At 43.3% G+C, this 24107-nt stretch overlaps 1 protein-coding gene across 1 annotated transcript in view; it reads left to right on the top strand.

Moving 5' to 3' along the window:
* The window catches only part of IGDCC4 (immunoglobulin superfamily DCC subclass member 4), a 732192-nt gene that overhangs the window by 499745 nt on the left and 208340 nt on the right, over positions 1-24107 (top strand). The window contains exon 5 of the mRNA XM_086958027.1: positions 9260-9397. Within this exon, the coding sequence (XP_086814153.1) occupies positions 9260-9397 (138 nt within the window). The remainder of the gene's footprint in view (positions 1-9259; positions 9398-24107) is intronic.

Below are 24107 nucleotides of genomic sequence, written 5' to 3' on the forward strand. Positions count from 1 at the left end.
TACCAGACCATTTGTATTAACTTGTTACTGTGTACAACACTTTGTTCGATTGACTCCTAAGTCTTTATAAATTTAAAGGACAAATAGAAATTACACAACTGGGTGTACAGGAGACGTCCCACCTCCTCCTTTCCCTTGGTACTGGAGGGTCAACGACGTGGGAGTCAGTGGCAAGAGCCCCTTGACCCTGTGGGAAAAAACATTCATTACTGCCTTCTCATGCTCCCTTAGCCCAACCAATCTTGCCCACCCATGTCGATAAAAGAAATATATGAGATTCATCGTCACCTTGACCAACTGCAGAATTAAAACAAGCATTGGCATAGCCAATAGGTCTCGCCTTTGGGATCTTATAAGTGTTTAGTTATCCAGAACAATATCCTTGGTGCAACAACATCAATTAAGTCAAATGTCTCCTTTAAATGTTTCAGGGTTTAAACCCTGTCATGGATGCTGCAATTAGATGCCCTTGTTGGATTCTCATGACATCTGTATGTGGTGTCTGGGTTTGGTGCATGATGCCAGTCTTTTATGCTCTGGTAACTGATGTAATTTGTCACTTGTAACTCAATTGATCCTCGTGTAAAGGGCTCTGATACCTACAGCTCTATCCAGTGCTATATTAAACTCTTCAAATAAATAAATAAACTGTTGCATGGCTAAACACGTATGAGGTCCGAAAGGCGAGACCAATTGGCTATGCCAGTGCTTGTTATTTTTGCGTGCCCGTGACGATTTTTAATCCCAATCCAGCCCTGCTCTCCAGTTCTGTGTTGTGCGTCCTGTAGGGCTTTGTATATTATAAATGGGTGCCATGGGAACTGTTGTGTGACCACAATATGTGACCCCCCTCAGGTAGCGAGTAGCCGGTCTTCCACTGCGTGTCTGTGACATTGTGCGTTCAGTGGTGCAGTGGGTAGAGAGCCCAGAAGTGTGAAGGACCCCACATAGGGCCCAAAATAGGGATGCATAGGGTTTAGCTCTCATTAGATCATCGGGCACAATGGCCTGGGGGTCAAGAGGTGTGAGGCACCCATTTTTCCCTAATTATGGCTGTCTTGTACTTCCAACCACGGGGTAGACCGCCCATTTGCTTTGCTTGCATCAGCGCCCATGGCACCCAAATGAAGTTACTTAAGTCTCGCTGGCTCTTTGGGGGTCACCAAACCTGCTTTACCAGTGAATTGTGTGTGTTGGAGGAGGGGGGGCTCCCCGCCCTCAAGAGAGCCCCTTGTTTCCTTCTTCCTGCGCAAATTGAAAGCAACTTGGCCTGTCATGCGCTGCCGGCAGCCTCCCGCCTCCACGGGGTAATCCTGCACGAATGCGCGGGGAAAAATTGCATGGCTGGGAGCAGTCTTGGGTGCACTAAAAGTGCCCTCTCCGCCTGCAAGGCCATTCATAACTTGGTGTTGCAGCTGATTCAGGTGCATCGGTGAACAATATTGAATACGTCAATAACACATGATGCTGTGCTATCACACAATTTTACTTCACAAGCAAACCATGCATATTAAGGAACCACGACTCTCGTGGCAAAAGTTAAATAAATGAGTGCACATACAAGAGCTTAGTAGGAGGATATGCAGACTGGGGTCTTCAAATATCAAGCACTGGATCTTTACAATCGATCCACGCGCTCAAGTGTCACCTCACTGGCTGGAAGATGGCCAAATAGCATTCTGACACAAACAACCTTCAAAGTAAGCATATGAAAACAGATTGTGGGACATCCGTACTAAAAAAAAAAACCACAATGGTTCCTAGTGAGGATCCCAATATACATCCATCTGCTCTGACTTTCCTAGAGATACTGGCACGACTCTATTACCACTATTAGCGCTGTACCAAAGTCATCTTCCATGCACTCATAGGCCCCTTCAATCTGTAAACATTTCCGATTCACCACAGCTCTCTCAGCCTATGCAGAAAAGGGAGCGCAACATGCTTCAACTGACACAGACTACCAAAAACCCACCAAATCTCTCAGGATAAACACAAAAAAGTCAACATCTAAAATATGTGATATGAAACCGGCTCTACTAAATGTATTACATAGAAACTATATGCACATCTATAGAAAAATGAATACATCAATCGTAAACAGTCCTATTCATCATTCTCCTGTTTTGCTGCGAGCACAAAGCAGATCAGGTATCTCAAATGTTTAGCCAAGATTTAGAACAGTGTTAGCCAAGGACACATGTCTTCGAGCAAGAGACCGTTTCCTTGGTCATTTCTCGCCGTCATACATTGGAGTCTTATGTTTAGAGAACAGCTCAGACAAGAGACCACATTCTTGTACTCTACACTAAGCAAACGCTTCCATGCAGTGCCAAATGGCATATAGCTTGTCTAAAAGTAGCACCTTGTGAACCTGGATCTTTGAGCACCAGCGATTGCCTAAGTGCACACTGGGCACTGCCCCAAGGCCGGTTTAGTTCACCTAGCTCTCCTGTCTCTGCACAGTCTGCAGGCCTACTAGCTGTCATCCAGGCAGTTCATGTGCAAAGACAGGTCCGTACCCAAAACCGAATATGGATAGCTAAATTCAGGAAATAGCTTCAGACCTCTGATTAGGAATGTTTTATATTGAGTGGGCCAGGCATCAGAGTGCTGAGCATGCGTTTGGTACAGCTATAATTTAGAAGCATCAATAAATTGAGCATGACATAGGGAACCTTGACATTTTTGTCAGGCCCTTACACTGTGAGAAGTTTGTTGCCAATGGGGTTGTTAAAGGTCTAAGCAAAACACATCAAAAGTACAATGCTGGTAGATCAAGAAAATTCTGGTTTAATGGATATGGAGGAAGGCCTTCTGTAACAGAGTTAGTCTGTATAATTGACAGCATCACAGGTTTCCTGGGAAGGTTCTTGAGTTCTTTGTTCAATATACTCAAAGTAGAAATTATGCTCAGAGCATGTTCAGAGTATAGGAGTGGGTCCAGAGAAAGCGTGTTTAAGGGTCACTTGTTTCAGGCTTTTGGGGCTTGCCAGGAATAGTCCATTGTTCTGAAAGAGTATGTGCTTCCACAGATCGGCATATGTGCCAAGCATGTGGGAGTGTTTAAATGAACAGTGTTATACGTTAAGCCAGCAAGTTTAAATTGACATCCTAACTTCAGATGAGCGACCAGAGGTCATTTTACACCACAGTGGTGTGACAAGTTCTAGCCTCAAAGCAGTGGCGGCACGCAGCACTGCTTTGATCTGGGAGTCCAATGAGGAGCAGGTTTCTGTAATCAAACCTGGTGAGAATCAATGCCTGAACTACCAGTTTTTGAGTATTCCTGGCGACGGAGCAGTTTCAATGCTTTTATCTTTTTGGGCCTTCTCACTATATTCTTGATGGGACTGTCAACATGTAGATTACTATATAGTGTGTAACTCAAAAATGTTTTACTCCACCAAATAAGATTCCTAGAGAAGCGGGGTGCTTAAGCACGTTTTGTGCTAGGCAGTGGTCATCCGAGGGTAAAAGCTGTAAGAATTTATCATTGCCAGGGTTGATACCGAGTTTGAATTGGTTTAGGCAATTTACAACAAAGGCTGCAACTGCACAAGAGTTTATTTTGAGGTTAAGTACAACGTCAAAAGCATACTGGTGTTTGCCAATATCAAGATTGCTCAGGAGGTCTTCCAGAGGTCCGTATATTGTATTGTATTGTATTGTATTGTAATTGCATTTATATAGCGCTTACTACCCCTGACGAGGCGTCAAAGCGCTTTTTCGGCGAGTAGCACGCTACTCCGGGACCCACCGCGGATTAGCGTTGAATTAGTATAGTGAAACATGCAAGTACATTTTAAGTGGTGGATAGGTTAGTCAGTTAATTGGATTTGGAATGATAGCAGAAGGATAGAGGAGGACATATAGGTTGAACAGCAGCGGGAGGCGAGAACAGACCCTAGTGGTACACCACTTGGAGTGGGATATGGATGTGTGAGGTGGAAAACATGGCCTTTGCTGCTATTTAGTGGCATTCTTTCAGTCAACCTGTACAAACGTCCATCGCAGCCTGTTGTATTAGAACTCTGCAATATGTAGAGCCTTCAAAGTATTAACAATTCAATAAATCCACACAGCAGCTGCTACTTTAAGATGTCCGATCATTAGTTTCATTTAGAATCTCGTGCACGAATATACAACTTTGATCCAAGTCAAAGTTGACTTCAGCGTCCTTTTAGGCTTAGGAAGAACAGTTGTCACCTACACTACAGTGGCTTTCATTGGAGAATTTTCTGAACAGCCCTCTCAAAGGAGGCCGAGCGATGCAACTCTCCAGATACACAAAACTGCTATTTAGAACAAAGTGATGCTTAAAATACAACCACACTACTCACTCAATCGAGGTTCCTCTCCCCTGTAAATGGTACTCAAATTTAAAAATGTCCGACTTTATGCCAGAGACGTGCTACAGATGTCTGCAGTGGATGCTTTAACTCACTGAGCTTTTTATACGTTCCATATTGTCCAACTGCATTATTTTGTCTTAAAACTGTTACAGAAATATAAAAATAAATAAAAGCCTATTACTCAAGAAAGTTTTTTTTTAGAGTGTAATATATTGCCTTTCCACTTTTTCGAGAAATAACTGCAGAAATGTGCCATTAGATCTCAGTTTTATTGACCAAAACAAAAGAGAAAAAAAAACCTTTTCTTGGGAGCACCTTTTGATTTGCTAGTCCATGAGTACCGCAAGATCAATGTTTACTAGGTGTAACAGATTAAAAAAAATTTAAAAAGCTGACCGAGGAAAACAGCCACTTGAACTTTCACCAGGAAAACTACGCTGACGTCAGCTGGGCTATTTACTGAGCTCTGCTTGCAGTAACCAGGTAACCGGCAAGTCTAGCAGAGCTCTCGGTGCCGTAGGGCCCTCAGCAGGCACGAAGAAACAGCACGCGCCATTCTGTCGCCCAAGAGGCCTACTCAACGGGAACTTGCCTTCTGAATGGAGGGATGCGCATCAATAGCGAAGCTCTGTCGCCAAATAACGGGGGGTAACGAGTTCCCTTTGTGTACTTGCAGCTTGTGTGCACGACTAACTGGAATGAATGCTGGCTTGCGAAAAAGTTTGGACGTTGCACCCTTCCGTGCACCGTCAACAGCACTCATGGTTTTGTGAGTGTAGTGTAGATAATACATCCACAAAAGTACAGCAGGACACGATGGTGAGAAAAAAGCACTGGCGCTACATCTGTTGTGCGCTCTTGCAGCGAGGCTTATAGGTGTCTGTGTATTAGCACATCCCCTGGGAGCTCGCAAGGTGAATGTATTGACCGTACGTCAAGAATGAACGTTGAATGTACGGTGTCAACCAAAAGTCCTAAAGTGATACGAGGCCATGCCAATGGCTGATTGAGCGCTATATACATTTCAATAAGAACAAACGCAGCCACACGGCCACAAAAGTTAAAGCAACGCGCTTCAGTGGAGTGCAGCCGGAAGTCCATGTACAGCGTTTACCTTGCGGGAGCGAGCAGCGGCAGGCGCGATAATTGCTAACAGATGGCGCCGCTGCTCGCTCTCGCAAGGCAAATGCCAAACATGCACGAGGGCCCATTGGAAACAGTGCAGAACATGCACAAGTTTTCACAAAAGTCTGGAGCGATTTAAAGAGGTCACTTCAAAGCATCGCTTGCGCTCTGCGTAGGCGAGACCTAACCAGAAACTGTTCAAGAGTGTAACCACACTGTATCACAGAGCTGTGCAGGGCACACTGGTCCATTGACTTTTCCCAAAACAGAAGAAATACTATAAAAACCAGTGTTTGCAAAATGTTCCTTCATGCTGTGGCTATTCAGAACTGTACTTTTGTAACATACTTTGTTAATGTGTTGTTTTTAAAGTGCATTTTTACTTTGAGGGCCTTCTTGGTGCTCGGCCAGACAAAAGCAGTGTAAGGTGTGAGACATCTAGTTCATCGAGCAAGCATACGCAAGTAGGGAAATCCAAAACTTTAAGGGGGGGCAGCCACTTGAGACCATCTAATAGCCACGTTTGAACCTTTTTTATGGTACTGAAGGCGATTCATAAGTAGGTGAACATTAGAGACAAGAGATCTCCTGACAGGGGTTGCTCTCACTCCCACTTTGCCATTCATTCCTTCATCTAGTTACTTTCAGTTGAGAACTGGAAACACAGCATAAAAAGCAAGATGATGATTTTGCCCTTAATGAACCTGGGATTTGCACATAAAGGGACTTGTGAAGAATACACACAGGATCTTGAAATCCGACCGCTTAACGACAGAGACCCAATAGGGTTCTTGCAAAAGCAGACTGGCTTGGCCAGTGAAGGTGACTGCAGAGATCTTACCCAATTCTTCCAAATGTTTTGAGCTGGTAGCAAACAAATGGATAGCACAGGAAAAGTTATGGCTGCAGTGAAAGGTCGGCATAACAATTGTTGCCCATTGGACCAGGCTAGCCGCCTCTTTCTGGAGGTAGAATGTAGGACCCCAGAGGTTCCCACTACCACCCACAGCTTGAATCTTCGTTTTATCAGAGGTCAGCTAGAGCCAGCGGCTATCCTTGTCCTGCTTACCATGTGAGGTGTTAGGAAAAGGAATGACTGCTGCTTTTGTACCCCTCTCAAGAGTTGGGTAGACTGTCTTCTGTGTACCCATTGTATAAGAATATGTGTGTCTAGACGAGGCAAACCAGAGGCTTAACAAGACTTGCCTCCTCAAGGTTTGTGTGAACATATTCTGTAAGCAAGGTATTCCATGAGTTATTTTTAGTGTGTTTGGTATTTAGCTACTCAACAGAGGCACTATGAGCACACAATTGGATCACTGGGGCGCAGTTTCGCAGTGGCATCATATCGGACTATTCATTGATCGCCTTAGAAAACTGATTTGCCAACAAAGAAATTCCCTTGAAAACCGACCATCTTCATCTGATTTCCCAAACCATTACCACCTAACTGAGGTGGGCATAGTAAATTATTACTAGGAGCATGGGTGGAAGGGAAATCCTAGTGTTTTAAAATTGTGTTTAAGGCTTGAGCTTCCAAGGCACCAGTATTATTAGTGCCCCACCCCCACAAGCTTAAAAATTACAAGCCACACAATACCTATTGGGAGTAGGCAAAAAGGATATATGGGGTCTTCTAAAAACATAATTATCCAACAGGCCACCCGCCCTCTGGAAATTACAAATCCCAATAATCAAGATGCCCAGGGAAATAAATGTTTATTACCTTTATAGTTGATGGATTTGCATATAAATAGATATTATTGAAGATAATGATGTCCTGAAATACCTAACCTGCACACAATAGATTGTAATCAATGTTTTGTATGGCACTATCCAAATAAACTGCTTGTCAGGTCTCAGTTTTGCATAGGTGTATGCTGTTTGTCTATGCCAAACGTATACTGCAACTACCTTGTACGCAAATTGCCAGGAAATGTTAATGACTTACTTTTTATATACAACTCGCTAATATTATAGTTTAGTAAAAAGAAAAAAGGGGAGTTACTGGTCTAACTCTCAGGCCCTGCTTCCCTGTATGTCCATAAGGTCAATATGCTTTAGCATCCTATTTAATCCACTATTTTCATCAGGACCAGTTCTTACTTTCGTACACAAAACGTATGCAGGAACCTATTGATCATATGTATGGGAGGCTTACAATGCCTCAAACCACACTGGACCTCTGGATAGTGCAGTTCCTGGTGCTGGCTTTAGAGCCCCGAATGAGCAACTACTTTGTGATCGTAGCAGGCCACGGTCTTGTCTGGCCATACGGGGTTGCCTTCCCTGTAAATTCACACACAGCCGTCACTTGTTGCAGGCTGTGCTCTAAGCCCAAGCAGTACACAACAACACAAGAGCCAGTACTGTGACCTCTATTTAGCTTCAGTTTCCTGCGCGCAAAGAATTAAACTAAGTTCGGGATGATGACAAATTTCACTTACTTTTTTTTAATGAAAGTTTTTTGGGAAAAATTCGTTGGTTAAAGTTCACCAAAGATTCAACACAATTTAGAAAACACAAACAATACAGGGTACAATATTCATAAAAATGACATTTTCATAAAACAGACAATAGTGAGAAAAACACGTTAGTGAAAAAAAACAGACAATCATACATAGTTGATCAACATTTACATTCAAAACTCACTCTCTCATACACACCATACATACAAAAGTTCAATATTTACAATTTGGAATGTCACAAAATAAATTTTTGAGGGAAGGGGACAAATGCAGTCAATTTTGACTAGCCGCTCACAAATGCCAGTTACACTGTGAGGTGGCACACTGTATTTTCCAACATGGGAAGAACCCTGGCTCAATCTATTCACCACTGCAGAGAACACACAGTGTCCAAGCTACTGCCCATGGAGTTCTCAAGGTGGCTCTCCCTCTCAGACACCTTCTGCCGGGATTGGGGTTCGGAACTCCTGGACACCTTTCCGCCTCTACTTCTTCCTCCCAGAGTTGCGGGAGCCTCGTCTGCTCCTTTCATATCTTGAGCCCTGAGATGGAAAGTCGGCTTGTAGCTGCAACCGGGCCCAGAAACTCTGAGAAATCTCATGGATTTCTGAGTGTGTGACCAGCCCTGACCCCACTTGGACACCTCCCCAGTTCGGTTTTAGATTAACTATATAATGGTTTAAAACAATAAAGTAACTTATCTTATCCCATGCCTCCACTGTCTGGCTTTCTCAGCTGATCACTCTCGGCTGGCTTATCCTCTTCCTACTTTCCTCCTCTTTTTTCCTCCAATAGACATCCCTTGTTTCTCAGACTTTTTTCCCCAGTCTATTGATGTGGTTCACAGAAGATAATATAAATGTCTGGCTCCTTTGCCTCCAGTTATTTTTTCAATTTCAGATATGAGATTTATTGAAAGGAATAGGTCAGCTACAACATTGCTTTTGGCCATTCTTTTAATATAGTCCTCTATTCCACAATCACACAGAAAATATTTGACTTTCTTACTTTCTTTAACACTTCACATGTATTGTAAGAAAAATGTAAAAGCCCGCTGCAAATCTGTTATGTCTATGTTATTAGAGGGTGTGCCCTCAAGGTCTATACACTTTTTTTAACTTGCTGGTTGTATTTAAAGTATTATAGAATAATTATGAGAAAATGTGTTTGTCATGTTTGGAGAGGTGAAATGATTTCAGTTAACGCAGGGTGCTGAACGCAGATCAAAAAGCATTGGAGACCATTACTGTACCTACTGCAGAACTGTTATTCTGGTTGCTTCTCATGCGTGCTTTCGCTTGTGTTTCTCAGCTAGTTCCCGGCCTGACGGCGACAGTGTGGCCATCACAGCAGCCCCAAGAAACACCACAGTGATCGCTGGGCAGAGCACCGTCATGGAGTGTCAGGCGGCTGCCAACCCACCCCCCCTGGTTTCCTGGATAAGGCAGGGTAAGTAAAGGTTTTCTTGGGAGAGACTTTCTGCATATCCGTGTCCGAGCTGAGAATATGTCCTCTGTCCTGCTGTATACTGGGTAAACTGCTCAGAGAATGGAAGTAGGGGGGCAGAGTGCTCCATCACCAGTGCTGCCCAGCTCAAAGATGTGCCATGATAAACAAGCCGTTCAGCTCAAAGTTTGATAGCGCTTGCATTTATGGTGAGCAATTCAGCAGATTATTAACCCTGAAGAGCCTAATTCTTAGGATGTTGTTAGAAATGGAAGAATTATTTTAGCTATAGAAATTACACTTTTCATGATGCTAAGTACCTCAGATAATCATGTGGAAATCATGACGAATTGTTTATATCTCAGTGCATAATACATGTCCCCTCACCGCGTGTGTGCACAGTTAAAGGTTTGTTATTGTTTAGTTAACACAAAAGCGAAAAAGCTCTGAAACCTCCTCTATGTTTTGCTGTTTGTTGACGGGCTTTTCTTTAAGTTGTCATCGGGTGTAGTGAGCATGGTGGTGTTCGTGACTTACGGTTTGCATTATGTGTTGTACACCAACCGTAACTGGTGAATTTCAGAGTTTTTTGGGATTTTGTGTTCGGTAACTGTATTTTTTCAGTGAATTCTATGATGTACCGCATTCGCCTGCCATGTACGTATTCTGTGCTACACAAGACCTTTGGCCAGACCCTGCACCCAATCCCCTCTGGCCATACACAGTGATCTTAGGTTGCAGGGCCTGCCTGGCCATGCACTTTGCTTAATTTCCTAACTCACTGCCAATTATCAAGCAGATTAATCAAATAGTGCCAACGGTTTCAGTTAATGAATCTTTTATTTCCCCCATTTATCTTCATCACCTTCGGTGATCTGTTTAAGACTTGACATCACCAGCAGAAAGCTAAACCTACATACTTCAAGCAATGTATCAAACATTGCCAAATTTATTAGTAGGTGAACACTTCTTTGACACCCTATCTTTAAATCTGACCCCTCCCCCCATATGCAACTGGAAGAAACTGAGAAAGCCAAGAGTAGGCTAAACATGCAGTGTCTCTGCTAAATGTTGCGCAGATCAATTAGACAGTGTCAATGTTGTTAGTAAATCAAATATGTTTTAATCCCTCCTTTAGCTCCCCCACCCTCAACCCCCACTCCTCCCGCCCCACCTTGTATCCACATCAAAACTGAAAAAACTGCTCTGGTTACAACTTGATAACTGCCTGCCCCCCCCCCCCCCCGCCCCCCTTAATGCAGATTCATTAAACAGCGCCAGAGTTAGAAACAAATAAAAGTTGTATTGCCCCACCTTTAACTTTGCCCCTCCTTAATTGATTGGCACACAGCTCGACATACCTTTAGAAAACTGGGCCCATCCCTTTATGTATTGGCATGAATTTGAAAGAGTACTCGCAACATGCCAAGTGTCACCAGATTTAGATTTAATTCATAACCCTCCCAAGCCCACCTGCCACCTTTCTTAAATGCTAATGTCTCAAACTACTGAACGGATTTACGCTTACTGAGTAAAGTTCTACTTTCATGTCAAGTTTTATGAAAATCTGTTCAGCAATTCTGGCGGAAGTTGTGAGCAGAATTTGCTAATGGAGCTAAAATTTGAAAACAACTTTTTTACAACCCGTAGTTTAACTTTTTTCCCACCATTCAAAAAGGCCTTTGTTGACACCGTTTATTGGACTTCATGCTATTTCAAAGACCTGCAAGAAAGGAAACTTTACATTTTTTGCTGAGCTTTTTTATTTTAGGAAACAATACTTTTTGTTCTTCAAAATGGCTTCTGGACTAAAATATGTCGGAAACATGAAGAAGAAGAACTGGAAGTTAATGAGCTCGAGGTTTCCAGATCACTGCCTTAATTCATTGAATGGGAAATCTTCACTATTTCACCTTGTGGAAATTGACATCCATTCCAATTGTTCCAATTGTTGCAATGTGTGTACTTGCACTTTATGCAAGAAGAAGTTCATCAGGGGAAACCGAGCGGAATACAGCTTTAGAACAACATTGATGCGCAGGCTTCTTAATGCCTGGCATGAACGGTGGTCCATTGCATACAAAATTAAGAGGAAGCGGGACTCCAAAAAGTTGAGTGCATTTAATGCAACCTTGTCCCTTGCCATTGCTGCTGGAGATCAAATGCCTGAAGAAACTTTACAAGTGGAGCAAGAAGCCAGAAATTCCTGTTATCAACCTGTGGTATTGCATTGTTTTGTGTGTGCCACAGTCATCTGCAGTGGTGATTAAAATGTGGATGCGCAGTTGAAGGAAAATAAAAACCAAAAGATTTGTAGAAACCTTTTCTGTTATGCAGTTATTTCAGTTTTTATTTTTCTACTTTTTATGAGTAATAGTAGTGACTTGAATCTAAGGCTTTTTTCTTTTCACCCAAAAATAAAATTCACAAAAAGTATGTCTATAACCCCACCCCAAAAAGGATTCCTCTCAGAACCAACATTTAAAAAGTAATAAAAAACAAATGTGTTTTGGATGTGAGTGAGCAAAAGTGCAGAGAGAAAGGAAGTGAGCGAGAAAGAGTGAATGCATTACAGAGAATGTGAGTGAGAGACTAAATGAGAGGTGGTGAATAAAGAATAAGGGAGAGATAATGAGTGCATGCTTGTGAATGAAAATGTGAGAGTGAGTGAGATGGAAGTGTTTGAATGTGAAGGTGAGAGTGAGACTGCTTGAAAGTGAAGGAAGGTGTAAGAGAAGCAGCATGCATAAAAGAATGAATGAGAGAGAAAGTGAGTAAAAGCCTTAGTGAGTCGGAAAGTGAGATAAGGGAAGGGATTAAGTGAGTGAAATGATGAGTGGGTGAAAATGAGGACGTCAGTTAGAGAGTGTGACTGGGCATGTATGCAAATAACTGGCAGTGAGTGGAGAGTGTAGGGAGGATGTGAGAGACAGGGAGTGGATGATAGAGTGAACAAAAAATAAGTAGCAGCCCGGGATTAAGTAAAGAATAATAGTGAGCGAGAGAGAGTAAGTAAATATAAGGCAGTCAATGACTGAAAACATGAATGAGTAAAAATTAAGTAGTGTATGAGGAGTCAGTGAGTGAGTGTAATATCAAGAAAGTGAGTAACAGATACTGACTCACAGTGAAGGAAGATGTATGGAAGAATGTACGATAGAGTGCTTTAGAGAGTGAGCATCACATTTACTTAGAGGGACTGTCCCTCTTCCATGCACTGCTGTGCACCATTCTTTCTGAGCTGGGATAAATGTTTAAAATGAGGGGGATTTGCTTAACCTGTCTGTAATTTGATGTGAAAGTTCTAATACCATGATTAATGCACCTATAGTAAGGCCTGTAGTAAAGCTTTGTCATGTTGGCACTTATGTAAACCACCTCACTATATGATTGAGACTCAGAACACCATCACTCAACTCTTTTCCCTTCCACTTGCTGCATAATCACACTGTAAACATCTTCCTTAAAATGTTCTGTTGCTGCAATGTTTTTGCAATGCCTCAAATCATGGATGAGATTTACTATCGTTTTTCCATGCATCACAGTCTCCTCATCTCTGGGAGATAAACTCAGTCTGATTCTGGAATGCTACTCTCATCAATCTTCTGGGTCAGGGTCTAAAATCCAATAAAAGTTTTTTTTTTAAGTTGGTGTTGTAAACAGAGACATGTGTTGAACTTGGCACAATCTTATTGTCTTTGACCACTAGTTAAACAACATTTTTCAATGTTATCTGATAGGAGTAGGCTTCTTGTTTTTAGTCAGGTCAAACGTTTGCCACACATAGTGTATTCTCCAGCAGTCATTGACAAGTCTTCGTATCACCATAGCTGTTTTGAACCAATTGTTGCAACGTGTATACTTTGTACTGTATGATGTTCAGTTGCAAAGATGCTAAGGTTAAGATGGAAGATATGTTTTTCCAAGAAGAGAGAACCACAATCTTTTGGTTACATCTCAATTCACAATCTTTTGTCGCCTACCTATTGTTCTTGAAAGAAACTTACCCAATCAGTTTTTTAGTATTCAAGCCACTTCTTCATGGTGAAGACTTCTCATTCTGTAGCTCATTCTCTAAGCCTAATCAGATCTGCAGCAGCATGCTTCATGTCTTGGTTCGAAAGCATGCCAGATCGTGTTCAGTTGACCGGGGTATGGGATCACCTCAGGTGACATTACATGAAATGGCATGTGTGGTATGAATTTGCATCAATTTTTATCTTTGGTGGAAACCATTTTGACATATGAGCAACCTAATATAATGATTAAACATTGTCGAGTGAAACACATAGGCACTTACTGGAGTTGGTTTATCTTATGTAGTGAAATGAATTTTAGCAAAGCCAGTACATCTCTTCCCCACATAACCTTTCTGTATTCAAGCATTTTTCAAAGACAACTGTTGATTAAACATTCTCGAAGAATGCATCATGTTTTACCTTTGTCATCAGAAAACACATCATGAACACAAAGTTTCTGTTCTGAACAACTTTTTGTTTGTAATTTTGGTCTAAACCTTTTTTTTTCCTTTTTGTGAGTTTTTGGATTCATGAATCCACTGTGATCAGGATAAGACCACATTTTGCCACTCCAATTTGTGCACTCCCTGCAATTTTCAAGTTTTACTAAACCAATGTCAGATTTGCGACTCCTGCAAATGTTATCTGCTTGTATATTTATATTTATGTTTTTAGGTCTCGTGACCTATCAATGCGCATGCGCATTGATAGAGAAGCGAGACTATAGGGCTTTAAACAAACTTTAACTAACTCGGCGATTTGGTGCTGTGCCCGTGGCTTTTAGGTCAATGCGCAAGCGCATTGACCTAAAATGCGCGTGCACATCACCAAATCGCCGTCTGTTCCCTCAGCCGCACTCCAGGCCCCTGCTGCTTTCACACCCTCTCCCCGCCCCGCCCCCTCCCCTGCCTGCCGTGTCGCATTTCTCCTCCCCCCTCCCCTTCTCTGCCTTCCCTCCGTCTTGTTTTTTTTTTTTACCCGCTCCGCCCCCTCCCCTGCCCGCCGTGTCGCATTTCTCCCCCCCCCCACCCCCCCCCCCCTTCTCAGACTGTGATCGCCTAGCACCCATCACATCGGGTAAGAAACGCCACCAGTGTGGACTGACCTCAACTTTTCTTAAATGTGATCTCTCGCTACACAAAGCATCATGTGCGCTCCGAGGTCAAGGTGCATTTGACCAGTATCTGAAATATACTTAGAGATTTTCTATTACGACGCCACCAGCGTGGACTGACCTCAACTTTTCTTAAATGTGATCTCTCGCTACACAAAGCATCATGTGCGCTCCGAGGTCAAGGTGCATTTGACCAGTATCTGAAATATACTTAGAGATTTTCTATTACGACGTTGATTAATTCTTGTAATTTGCCTTCGAGGCGGTTGTATACTACTCTACAAATATTGTGTAAAACTCAAGTGAAATAAGTGAGGTTTTTTCTGAATGGTGACCAATCACATTTTGAGAGCACATAGCAAAGACAAAGCTGGTATCTGAGAACTGTGCATAGAGTTTGCAAAAGACTTAGACATGGCCCGAGCGGGACCTGGTAGCCATTACCTCCCATCAGCATGAATGTTTATGAGAATGTTTACTGTGTGCTCTGTGCGTTTTCCGAAGTGGCTGTACGTGCGCAGCTTGCCTGCAGGTAGCGCTCTCTATCCCCTTTTCATGTGCTGCTCGTTGTTTAAATGGAACCTGATCCGCGCGGAGGATTGTGTGCCACTGCTAAGCGTCTCCATTACCCAAGATGAGAAGACATAATCCATACATGCTGGGGTGTGGGAATCCCGCCCTGCCTTTTGTTAAAAAAAACTGCTTAGCAGTTCATTAAAAAGTCTCTCTTGTTTTGGTTTCCGCCGTCTATGCCTCAGATGTTTGGCAACAAAGGTCGATTTGTGCAAAAAAGCTTGGCTTATTGGGAATGCTGTTGTGCTTTGTTCTCTCGCCGTACATATTTTTAATTGTGTGTATATCTTTTCAAGAAAGCAGCGCTAATGGGGCCACGCTGCCTTTGATTTTCACGCAGTGAAAGTGTCATTTCTGGTCTTGTGTGAATGGGATACATTGAGGAGTTGACTTAACTGCAGGAGACTTTCATTTCAAAGAGCTCCATCCTTGCAGTTTCTGTCAAGGGCCTGACAAAAGGATTTTTTCGTTTCACACTTGCTCCACGTGGCTCGATATTTGAATGTTAATTTATTTTTAAACTTTTCGTGTGCACTAAAAGGTTACATTTACAAACACTTCAAAACACAGAAAACGTTGTGTAAACAGTGCCTTATTCAAACCAAGTCCAATCTGGAACAAATATCTTGAATCATCTAGCTATGGGTGAACGTGCTGAAATCTTCCCCAAATCTGAAAAATATTGAAATGGTAGACATTTTTTTTCTCAGTTTCCACTGACATTTCCAGTAGAGCCAAAATCGTCCCATGCTCTCTCGGAAACGTGTGTGTGACGAAAAAATAACTGTAAATCTTTGATAGTCTCTTGAATCTTATTTTTGCCAATCACTAACTTGGTTACAGAGGGACAACTCATTTTAGTATCCTTGCATATGAATTGCAGCAAACATTAGTCCCAATCAAGAGGGATTCCTGTGTTTAAAAAAGTGGGAGCTAGAATTTCTCATTTTGCACTTTTATCCTTTAATGGCGAATTATATAACTTTCTTTTTGTGTTTTATGAAAAAGAAACAGTGGCTAAGTTTGCTTCAAATTGTGGCTATGTGAAAGCTGAGGTTCTGAATCGGTGCCAAGCTGTATACCCAACATGTAATGAATGCATCCTTACCCCGCTCCATGCCATTACTTCTGTATTTGTGTATTGACTCTTGTTTTATTTAGCGCTGGTTTCATCTTATGACTTTAAAGCACTCTTTAGTTACTTAGTACCATGTAGACACTGGAAATTCAAATGAAGCCATGAAATACCCCAAGGCATCTTATAACTGTCACAAATATTACAATATGAAATTCGCCAGGAGGTTGACAGTATTACATGCATATGTCAAAAGTTGTTAATGTTTTTTCTACAACAGGTTTTTTAACACTGTAGTGGATTTGTTTTTCTAACCGTGGTCTGCCTGAGACGGATGTCTATAAACAATAGAAGTCAGTAAAGCTTTTAAGGAGGTTCTGTGTTGCTGTTTGTCACTGCCTATATAGTTGCTAAATGTCGTTCAATGATTTTTAGGTCTCGTGACCTATCAATGCTCATGCGCATTGATAGAGAAGCGAGACTATAGGGCTTTAAACAAACTTTAACTAACTGGGCGATTTGGTGCTGTGCCCGTGGCTTTTAGGTCAATGCGCAAGTGCATTGACCTAAAATGCGCGTGCACATCACCAAATCGCCGTCTGTTCCCTCAGCCGCACTCCACCACATCCACCACACCCACCACCACCACATCCACCACCACCACATCCACCACCACATCCACCGCATCCACCACCACCACATCCACCACATCCACCACCACATCCACCACCACATCCAACACATCCACCACCACTTCCAACACCACCGCATGCACCACCACCACTTCCAACACCACCGCATGCACCACCACCACCGCATCCACCACCACCACATCCACCACCACCACATCCACCACCACCACCACATCCACCACCACCACCGCATCCATCACCACCACCGCATCCACCACCACCACATCCACCACCACCCCCACATCCACCACCTCATCCACCACCGCATCCACAACCACATCCACCACACCCACCATCACTTCCACCACCACATCCACCACCACTTTCACCACATCCACCATCACATCCACCACCACCACCACATCCACCACCACCACCACATCCACCACCACATCCACCCCCACATCCACCCCCACATCCACCACCATCAGCACCACATCCACCATCACCACCATCACCACCACCACCACATCCACCACCACATCCACCACCACCATATCCCCTAGATCCACCACCACCACATCTATATGTGTGTGTGTGTGTGTGTGTGTGTGTGTGTGTGTGTGTGTGTGTGTGTGTAGGTGCAAATGCAATGTTCTTGAATTTTCGTCACAATAAAATACTCTGAACATAATCTTCACAAAAGTTATTTACAAACGTTTAAGCTATTGCCATTATAAATTACAATACATTTTATTTAAGTATTAATTATTTACAAAATTAAAAGCCATTGTTATTTGTAATATCAATACATCTAAGTCACGTAAATACAACACACATTGCATTACAAATGCTATAGGTGTCACATTTGCGAAAGTTAAAACTATTGACATTGTAACTGACAAAGCTATTAATTTTGATATTTTCAAAACCAACACATAAATAAAAAAAGTGTAATTTACAATACCAATCGCTCAAACTTACCTAATGCGAGACCTATTGCATTTCCAATGCTTGTTATATCATGGATATATTTATGTCACTGTTCACTGTGGTCAAGCTCGCTGCACACAACTTTTGGCCATGAGCATCAGGAGTTGGCTGCATTGCCGCCAAAAAAGACAGGCATCCTAATGCCCACAGCGGTGCCTGCACGGCAGCGCTGCCATTGCCCCATTGTACCTGGTCCCGCAAGGTGGGCGGAAAAGGCCTGCCTTGCGGGACCACGGCAGACGGTACCATTCCCATTCCCACCGCCATTCTAATTTGGCGGTGGGAATATTCAGGGTGATGGCGGGAAATCCGCCTCCGCCGTGCCGGCGGTCCTCACCGCCGGCGGCGGACTTCCCGCCATCGTAATCGGCCGCATAGTCTCCATGTCAAATTTGAATTAGAATGCAGTCACATATGTACCGAGATAAAAGACTGTCAATAGGTATTCAAGAACTGAGTGAAATAAATGGAATGAAATACTAATACATACTATCCAATGCTTGTGCGCAAGTGAGTTATAATTATGTGTATGGATATAAAACATCCGAAAAAGGGATATCTTTAAGACTGTGATAACGCAAAAGAATGCTCATAAGAGTAGAAACCGGAAAGCTAATGTGCAAAGTCCTCCACCAGTAAACAAAAGTTTGGCTGTCCACCCAACGTATAGGTGCTAGCCTAAGCTAAGGATATAGAACCGCTAGAAAGGAGATGCTCTGTAGCTGTGAGAACATGAATAATAGATTGTAGAGGTATAAAAGAAATGACTGCCAAGCAATGCTATGAATGGGATGAACCAAGAAAAAAGTGCCAAAATAATCAGAAAACTGGGTTCTATGCTGATTATAAGAACGGATAACTATAAGCTAACAAGAATGAGCAAGAGATTCAGGAGATGTGCTCATGATGTGTGGGAAAACTTTCCTCTATATGGTGAGGAATGCAAAATACGCATAGTGGTACGGGCACCAGCTGCTCCATGCTCTGACCAAGCTCTGTATGTGGGGGTAGGTGTAGACGGTAGTGCCTGCACGCCGCTGAGGTACCTTACCTGTTTGTGCAGGTCCCACGGGAGCAGACTGCGGGGCACCTTAGGAAACCTCCTAGGGTCGCATCACTAGAGTAGGACCATTCGGCCTGCCCATTTACTGACCTACAGGATGAGGTTGTAATTTCTATTTTCTTATATATTTCTCCACTGTGTAGTACTGAACACTTAGGTCCTGAAGAATTGCCATGACGGCAAGAAAAAATGTTGACCTGACCTGAGGGTTGTAGATATTTTGCTGTGAGCCTTCCTAGTAAATATCTCCCCTCCCACCCTTTTAGCCAAGGGAGCCAACCACGCCAATAAAGTTTATTGTGGACTGACTCACTTTTTTTAACCCACCTTCACTTCACGACTACACATTCCCTTGCCCTCTCACACGCATGCACCATATGGCTGGAACAAAAGATCTCCGATAAAGAGCCTCTTCACGGGTGCCCGTCAGACATTGCAGCGCCAGTCTGACGAGGAGCAGAACCCATATGATGAAGCATGACACCTAGCTTGCTGGGTGTGTGAGGGTTTTAGTTCCAAAAAAGGAATTCTCCCACCCCCCCCTTTCCTGTCCTCTACGCTACACACATACACTGTCCTCTACATTCCCATTGGGGAACTTTGTACCCTTCTTGTGTCACTAGTTGTTCGGACTTGTACACTGGACCCCGTTAAATAAAGTCTGCCACGGTTCCCCCTTTTTGTTGATAAAAGAAATGACTGCCAAGCAATGCTATGAATGGGATGAACCAAGAAAAAAGTGCCAAAATAATCAGAAAACTGGGTTCTATGCTTATTATAAGAACGGATAACTATAAGCTAACAAGAATGAGCAAGAGATTCAGGTGATGTGCTCATGATGTGTGGAAAAACTTTCCTCTATATGGTGAGGAATGCAAAATACACATAGTGGTACGATCGATGTGCGGAAAAACAACAACACGTTAGCTTGTCCATAAATGGTCTGTGGGTAAATAGAATTGTGACGACAAACTTTATTAGTATATTGTTTGTAGTAGTGATTGCCTCCACCAGGATCTGACATGTCGACTAATGATGTAAGCTATGTGGTAATGTGATGACCTGTGCTCTACTTTAAAAATGTGGGCATATATTGGAAAGTGTCTTTCATGGTATTACGATCTTGTTCCTGTTGCGATGAATAAATTATGCCCTATGATTCTTTATATAAAGTAACTCATGTCAATCTTATCGTTGAGACCTCTTGGTAGCAGTGTATCCAGTCTTTTGATCAAATAGATCTCCTGTTGTAACAGTTTCTTGCTATTGTCAACTCCAGGCACAACCGACACTGTCTCATTTATTTGGTATCTCAATTGTGATATGGAGTGGTTAGCCTCTTGCCAATGAACAGCTAGACTGGATGTTTTATCTTTTGTCCTTATCGTGGCATTATGTTCAGTTAGTCTTACTTTTATTTTTCGTTCCGTTTTTTCCCACATACGCTTTGCCACATGGGCATTTGATGCAGTAAATGACATTGCGTGTGTTACAATCAGCTGTATGTCTGAGTTGTATGCTTCTTCCTGAGATGGGATGTGACAAAATGTTTCCTGTAATAACATTATTACAATGTATGCAGTTAAGACATTTGTTGGTCCCTTTCGGCTCATCCTCATTGTGTTTTTTTGTCCGGTGTTGCCAGTAATTTGCGTAGATTCTTGTCTCTTGTAGAGGCTTGCAGTGGTCTGTTTTTAAATAAATCATTGAAGTCTGGTTCGTTTTCCAGGAGCTCCCAACTGGTATTACTCATTTTTTGATGATTCATGAACATGTTGTAAATTTGGACACAAACACTGGTGTGTTATCCTTGGACCTGCTTGTTTTGGTGAATAGTTCCATCCGCTCATTTTTGTTCACCCTTTTAATGTATTCCTGCAGTATCTTTTCTGGGTATCCTCTTTCGGCATATCTTTACTTATATTCTGCGATCTTTTGAGTGCACATGGCTTAGTCTGAGCAAATCCTTTTAACTGGGGTGAACTGCGAGTATGGTAGGTTGTTGATTAAACTTCTTGGATGGAAACTGGAAAAAGCTAATGCTTTGTTGCGGTCAGTGGGCTTTGTGTATATATGCGTTTGAGATCCTTGTCCCAAGGGTTTCTTCATAACCAGTACATCAAGAAAGTTAATTTGGCTGTCATCAATGGTGTATGTGAATTTTATCCTGAGGTTGGTGTGTTCCAAGATTGTATCATCTCTTCAAGTTTGTTTCTTGTGTCAGTCCAAATGACAAAGATATCGTCGATGAACCTGCAGTTCAAGGCTATTTTAGACTGCCACCTAGAATTGCTCATGATGTGTTGATCTTCAAATCGGGCCATGAAAATGTTGGCATATGCAGGTGCCCCTGAAAAACCCATTGATGTTCCCGTGAGTTGTGCATAGAAATTGCCTTGCTCTGCGCGGAACACTACAAGCTAGTGGACAGAGTCAAAGGGATGGAGACGTCCATTACCAAACACAGACCTACAGGACAGGGTACAATGCCTCGAGCAGTGTGCTGAAGATGCGGAAAGCAGAAACAGATGCAACATCATTAGAGTGGTAGGCCTTCCGGAAGGAATTGAGAAAGGCGACATGATGGTTTATCTGGAGAAATGGTTACCAACAGTGGAAGCTACTGATTTACTTACCCCCTTCTACACATTGGAACAAGCTCACCGAGTGCCGGCAAGGCCGCTGCCCCCAGGCCGACCACCCAGACCAGTGGTGGGCAGGTTGCTTCACTACTGTGACAGGGATATCATACTGCAAAAAGCTCGCTCAAAAGGCCCCTATGTGGTAGATAACGGGAAGGTCCATATTCCCTGACTTTACGGCAGCGATGCAGGCCAGGCGATCCTCCTTCTTAGTAGTTAAGAGAGCCCTACAAGATAATGGAATCCAATATTCATGGACGTTCCTATCAAAACTCCGGAATGTGCTTAATGGCTCCACACATTTTTGTGAGGACACCGAATCCGCTTGGACTTGGTTGGAGGCCTACAAGGCGAGAATAACCCTACCCAACCCATGCACAAGATCTTCAGCTCCCAAGCAGAGGCTGCAGAGGCGTCCGCGCCGGGCCCTGAGAGGGTTTCCCAATGGTGGCACATCACCCTCACAGACTGAAATGGAGCATGCAGCAGCTCTGCAGGCAGTAGTGGACATTGTTCAGGAGTGCAAGAGGTTTTCAGAGGCGGATACTGCATCAGACCAAAAATCAGTACTATTGGACTCTATGTCCTCCCATGGGGATGAGACTGCACTTCCAGTGGTTACACCTCGGACAGCAGATGATCTGATTTGATATCTTTTCTTGTGAGGGGGCCTTGAGGTCTGGGTGTCCATAGAGGCTGGGGAGCGGGGGAGGGGAGCGACTCCTGGGCAACCTCCATATTGCTTTGTACGTTTTATAGGAATATTGTCTCCTGGGTTTTATTTAGCGGTCTACCAGAAATCAATTAGTCTGCATACAATGTAATGGGCCCACACTACACAGAATGAGCTAACCCCTCTTGTCCCCAACCTCATTGAGTGGCCCTTGTAGGCTGGCTAAGGGAGGAATTCACTTACAACATGTTTGATGGGGTTGGTTTGGATGGCTGGCCATTGCCGTGCTGCCCTTGGGGGAGGATTTCTTAGTTGGGGGTTGTTTAGGTCCTGTTTCCTTACCTTTTCTTTTTTGCTATTCTGTTTTTTCTTTATGCATACAGAGATTGCATATTGGCATGAGGGACAGTGGGAGATGGATCTATGGCTGACCAGCGATCACACCTGAAGTTTATGTCCTGAAATATTAGGGGGATGGGCCTCAAAGAGACATGTAAGTCATAGGTACCTCCATCGGAGGGGAGTGCAGGTTGCCATGCTCCAAGAGATCCACCTCACAGGGACCGAGATAGATCGGTTGCCGTGTAGATGGCGAGGCCAGCTCTAAGCTACTCCTTATTCGGCTTACGCCAGGGGGTCTTAATATGGATCACGGCTGGGGTTCCTTTTGAGCTCACCCATTCAATTATAGATAGGGAAGGGCAGTTGTTTTTGTTGTTGGGAGATTCTTCAGAAAGGAGATGACATTGGGGTGTGTCTACGGACCAAACCAAGACCAAATTCCCTTCCTCCACTCACTCTCCACTCATATGGCTAGCCTACTGATAGAAACATTTCTGATAGAGGTTGATTTTAACTGTGTGATGGATGTGTTATTAGACACCTCAACTCACTCACTGATGGGTACCGGGGTGAGCAGGATGGTGGTGGGACTCAGAGACTGAATGACACACTGGGGGATTGTAGATATATTGAGGATTTGGCCCGGGTAGGAGCAAGGTTTCTCATATTTCTCCCATATACATACCCGGATAGATCGATTTTTGTGCTCTCAGAAACTTACCCAACAAATTGTACATTTAGAAGATTTGGGCAGCACCCTATCAGACCACAGTCCCGTGCTTTTAGGTTTACGGCCATTGGGGGAAAGCCCACCTATACCTTTGTGGCAACTTACTCCAACCTCTCAGGAAGACACATGCTTTCGTACCTCTTTAGCAGAAGTAGTCTCAAGGTACTTTGCTCAGAACCAGGGCTCTGCGTCCTCGAGCATAGTAGAGTGGGAGGGCTTTAAGGTTGTGGTCGGTGTATTGGGATGATGGTGGGCACCCAGAGGGAACTTGACAGAGAACTCCAAAACCTAGAGGACAAGTTGCACATTTTTGATGGAACCCTAAGCACCCGGACTCGAGTACTGGTGGAAATCCAAGAGACAAATAACAATACAGGGGCATATTGGAGAGAATGAGCAGTCATGACTATAAGCATTACATCAATAAGGCTCATGAAGAAGAGGGTAAGGCAGGGCAGTTGTTAGCATAGCTCTTCAGTCCGGAGTCTAGGGGTATCCCTATTATGCATATCAGACAAAGAGATGGTCTCTCTTTGCATTCCCCAACAACTATTTTTAGCGAGTTATATGGCTGCTACAAAAACCTGTACACATCACCTGCGCCCCTCCTGGTGGCGTACCTAGTAGACTTTCTAGTGGTCATTCCCATGGCCTCCATCACCGAGAAGTGTAGTGGAGAATTGTATGGTCATATAATGGCACAGGAGATTTGAGTGGCGATTAAAGATATGGCGAGAGGTAAGACACCAGGACCAGATGGTCTGCCAATCAAGTTCTCCAGGGCTTATATGGAAACCCTGATCCCTCGATTAGTTCAGCTATATGCTGACTCATGGCGCCTTGGTGGGCTCCCATAA

Source organism: Lissotriton vulgaris, chromosome 2_1 (assembly GCF_964263255.1).
Source record: "Lissotriton vulgaris chromosome 2_1, aLisVul1.2, whole genome shotgun sequence".
In the NCBI taxonomy this organism is placed as follows: domain Eukaryota; kingdom Metazoa; phylum Chordata; class Amphibia; order Caudata; family Salamandridae; genus Lissotriton; species Lissotriton vulgaris.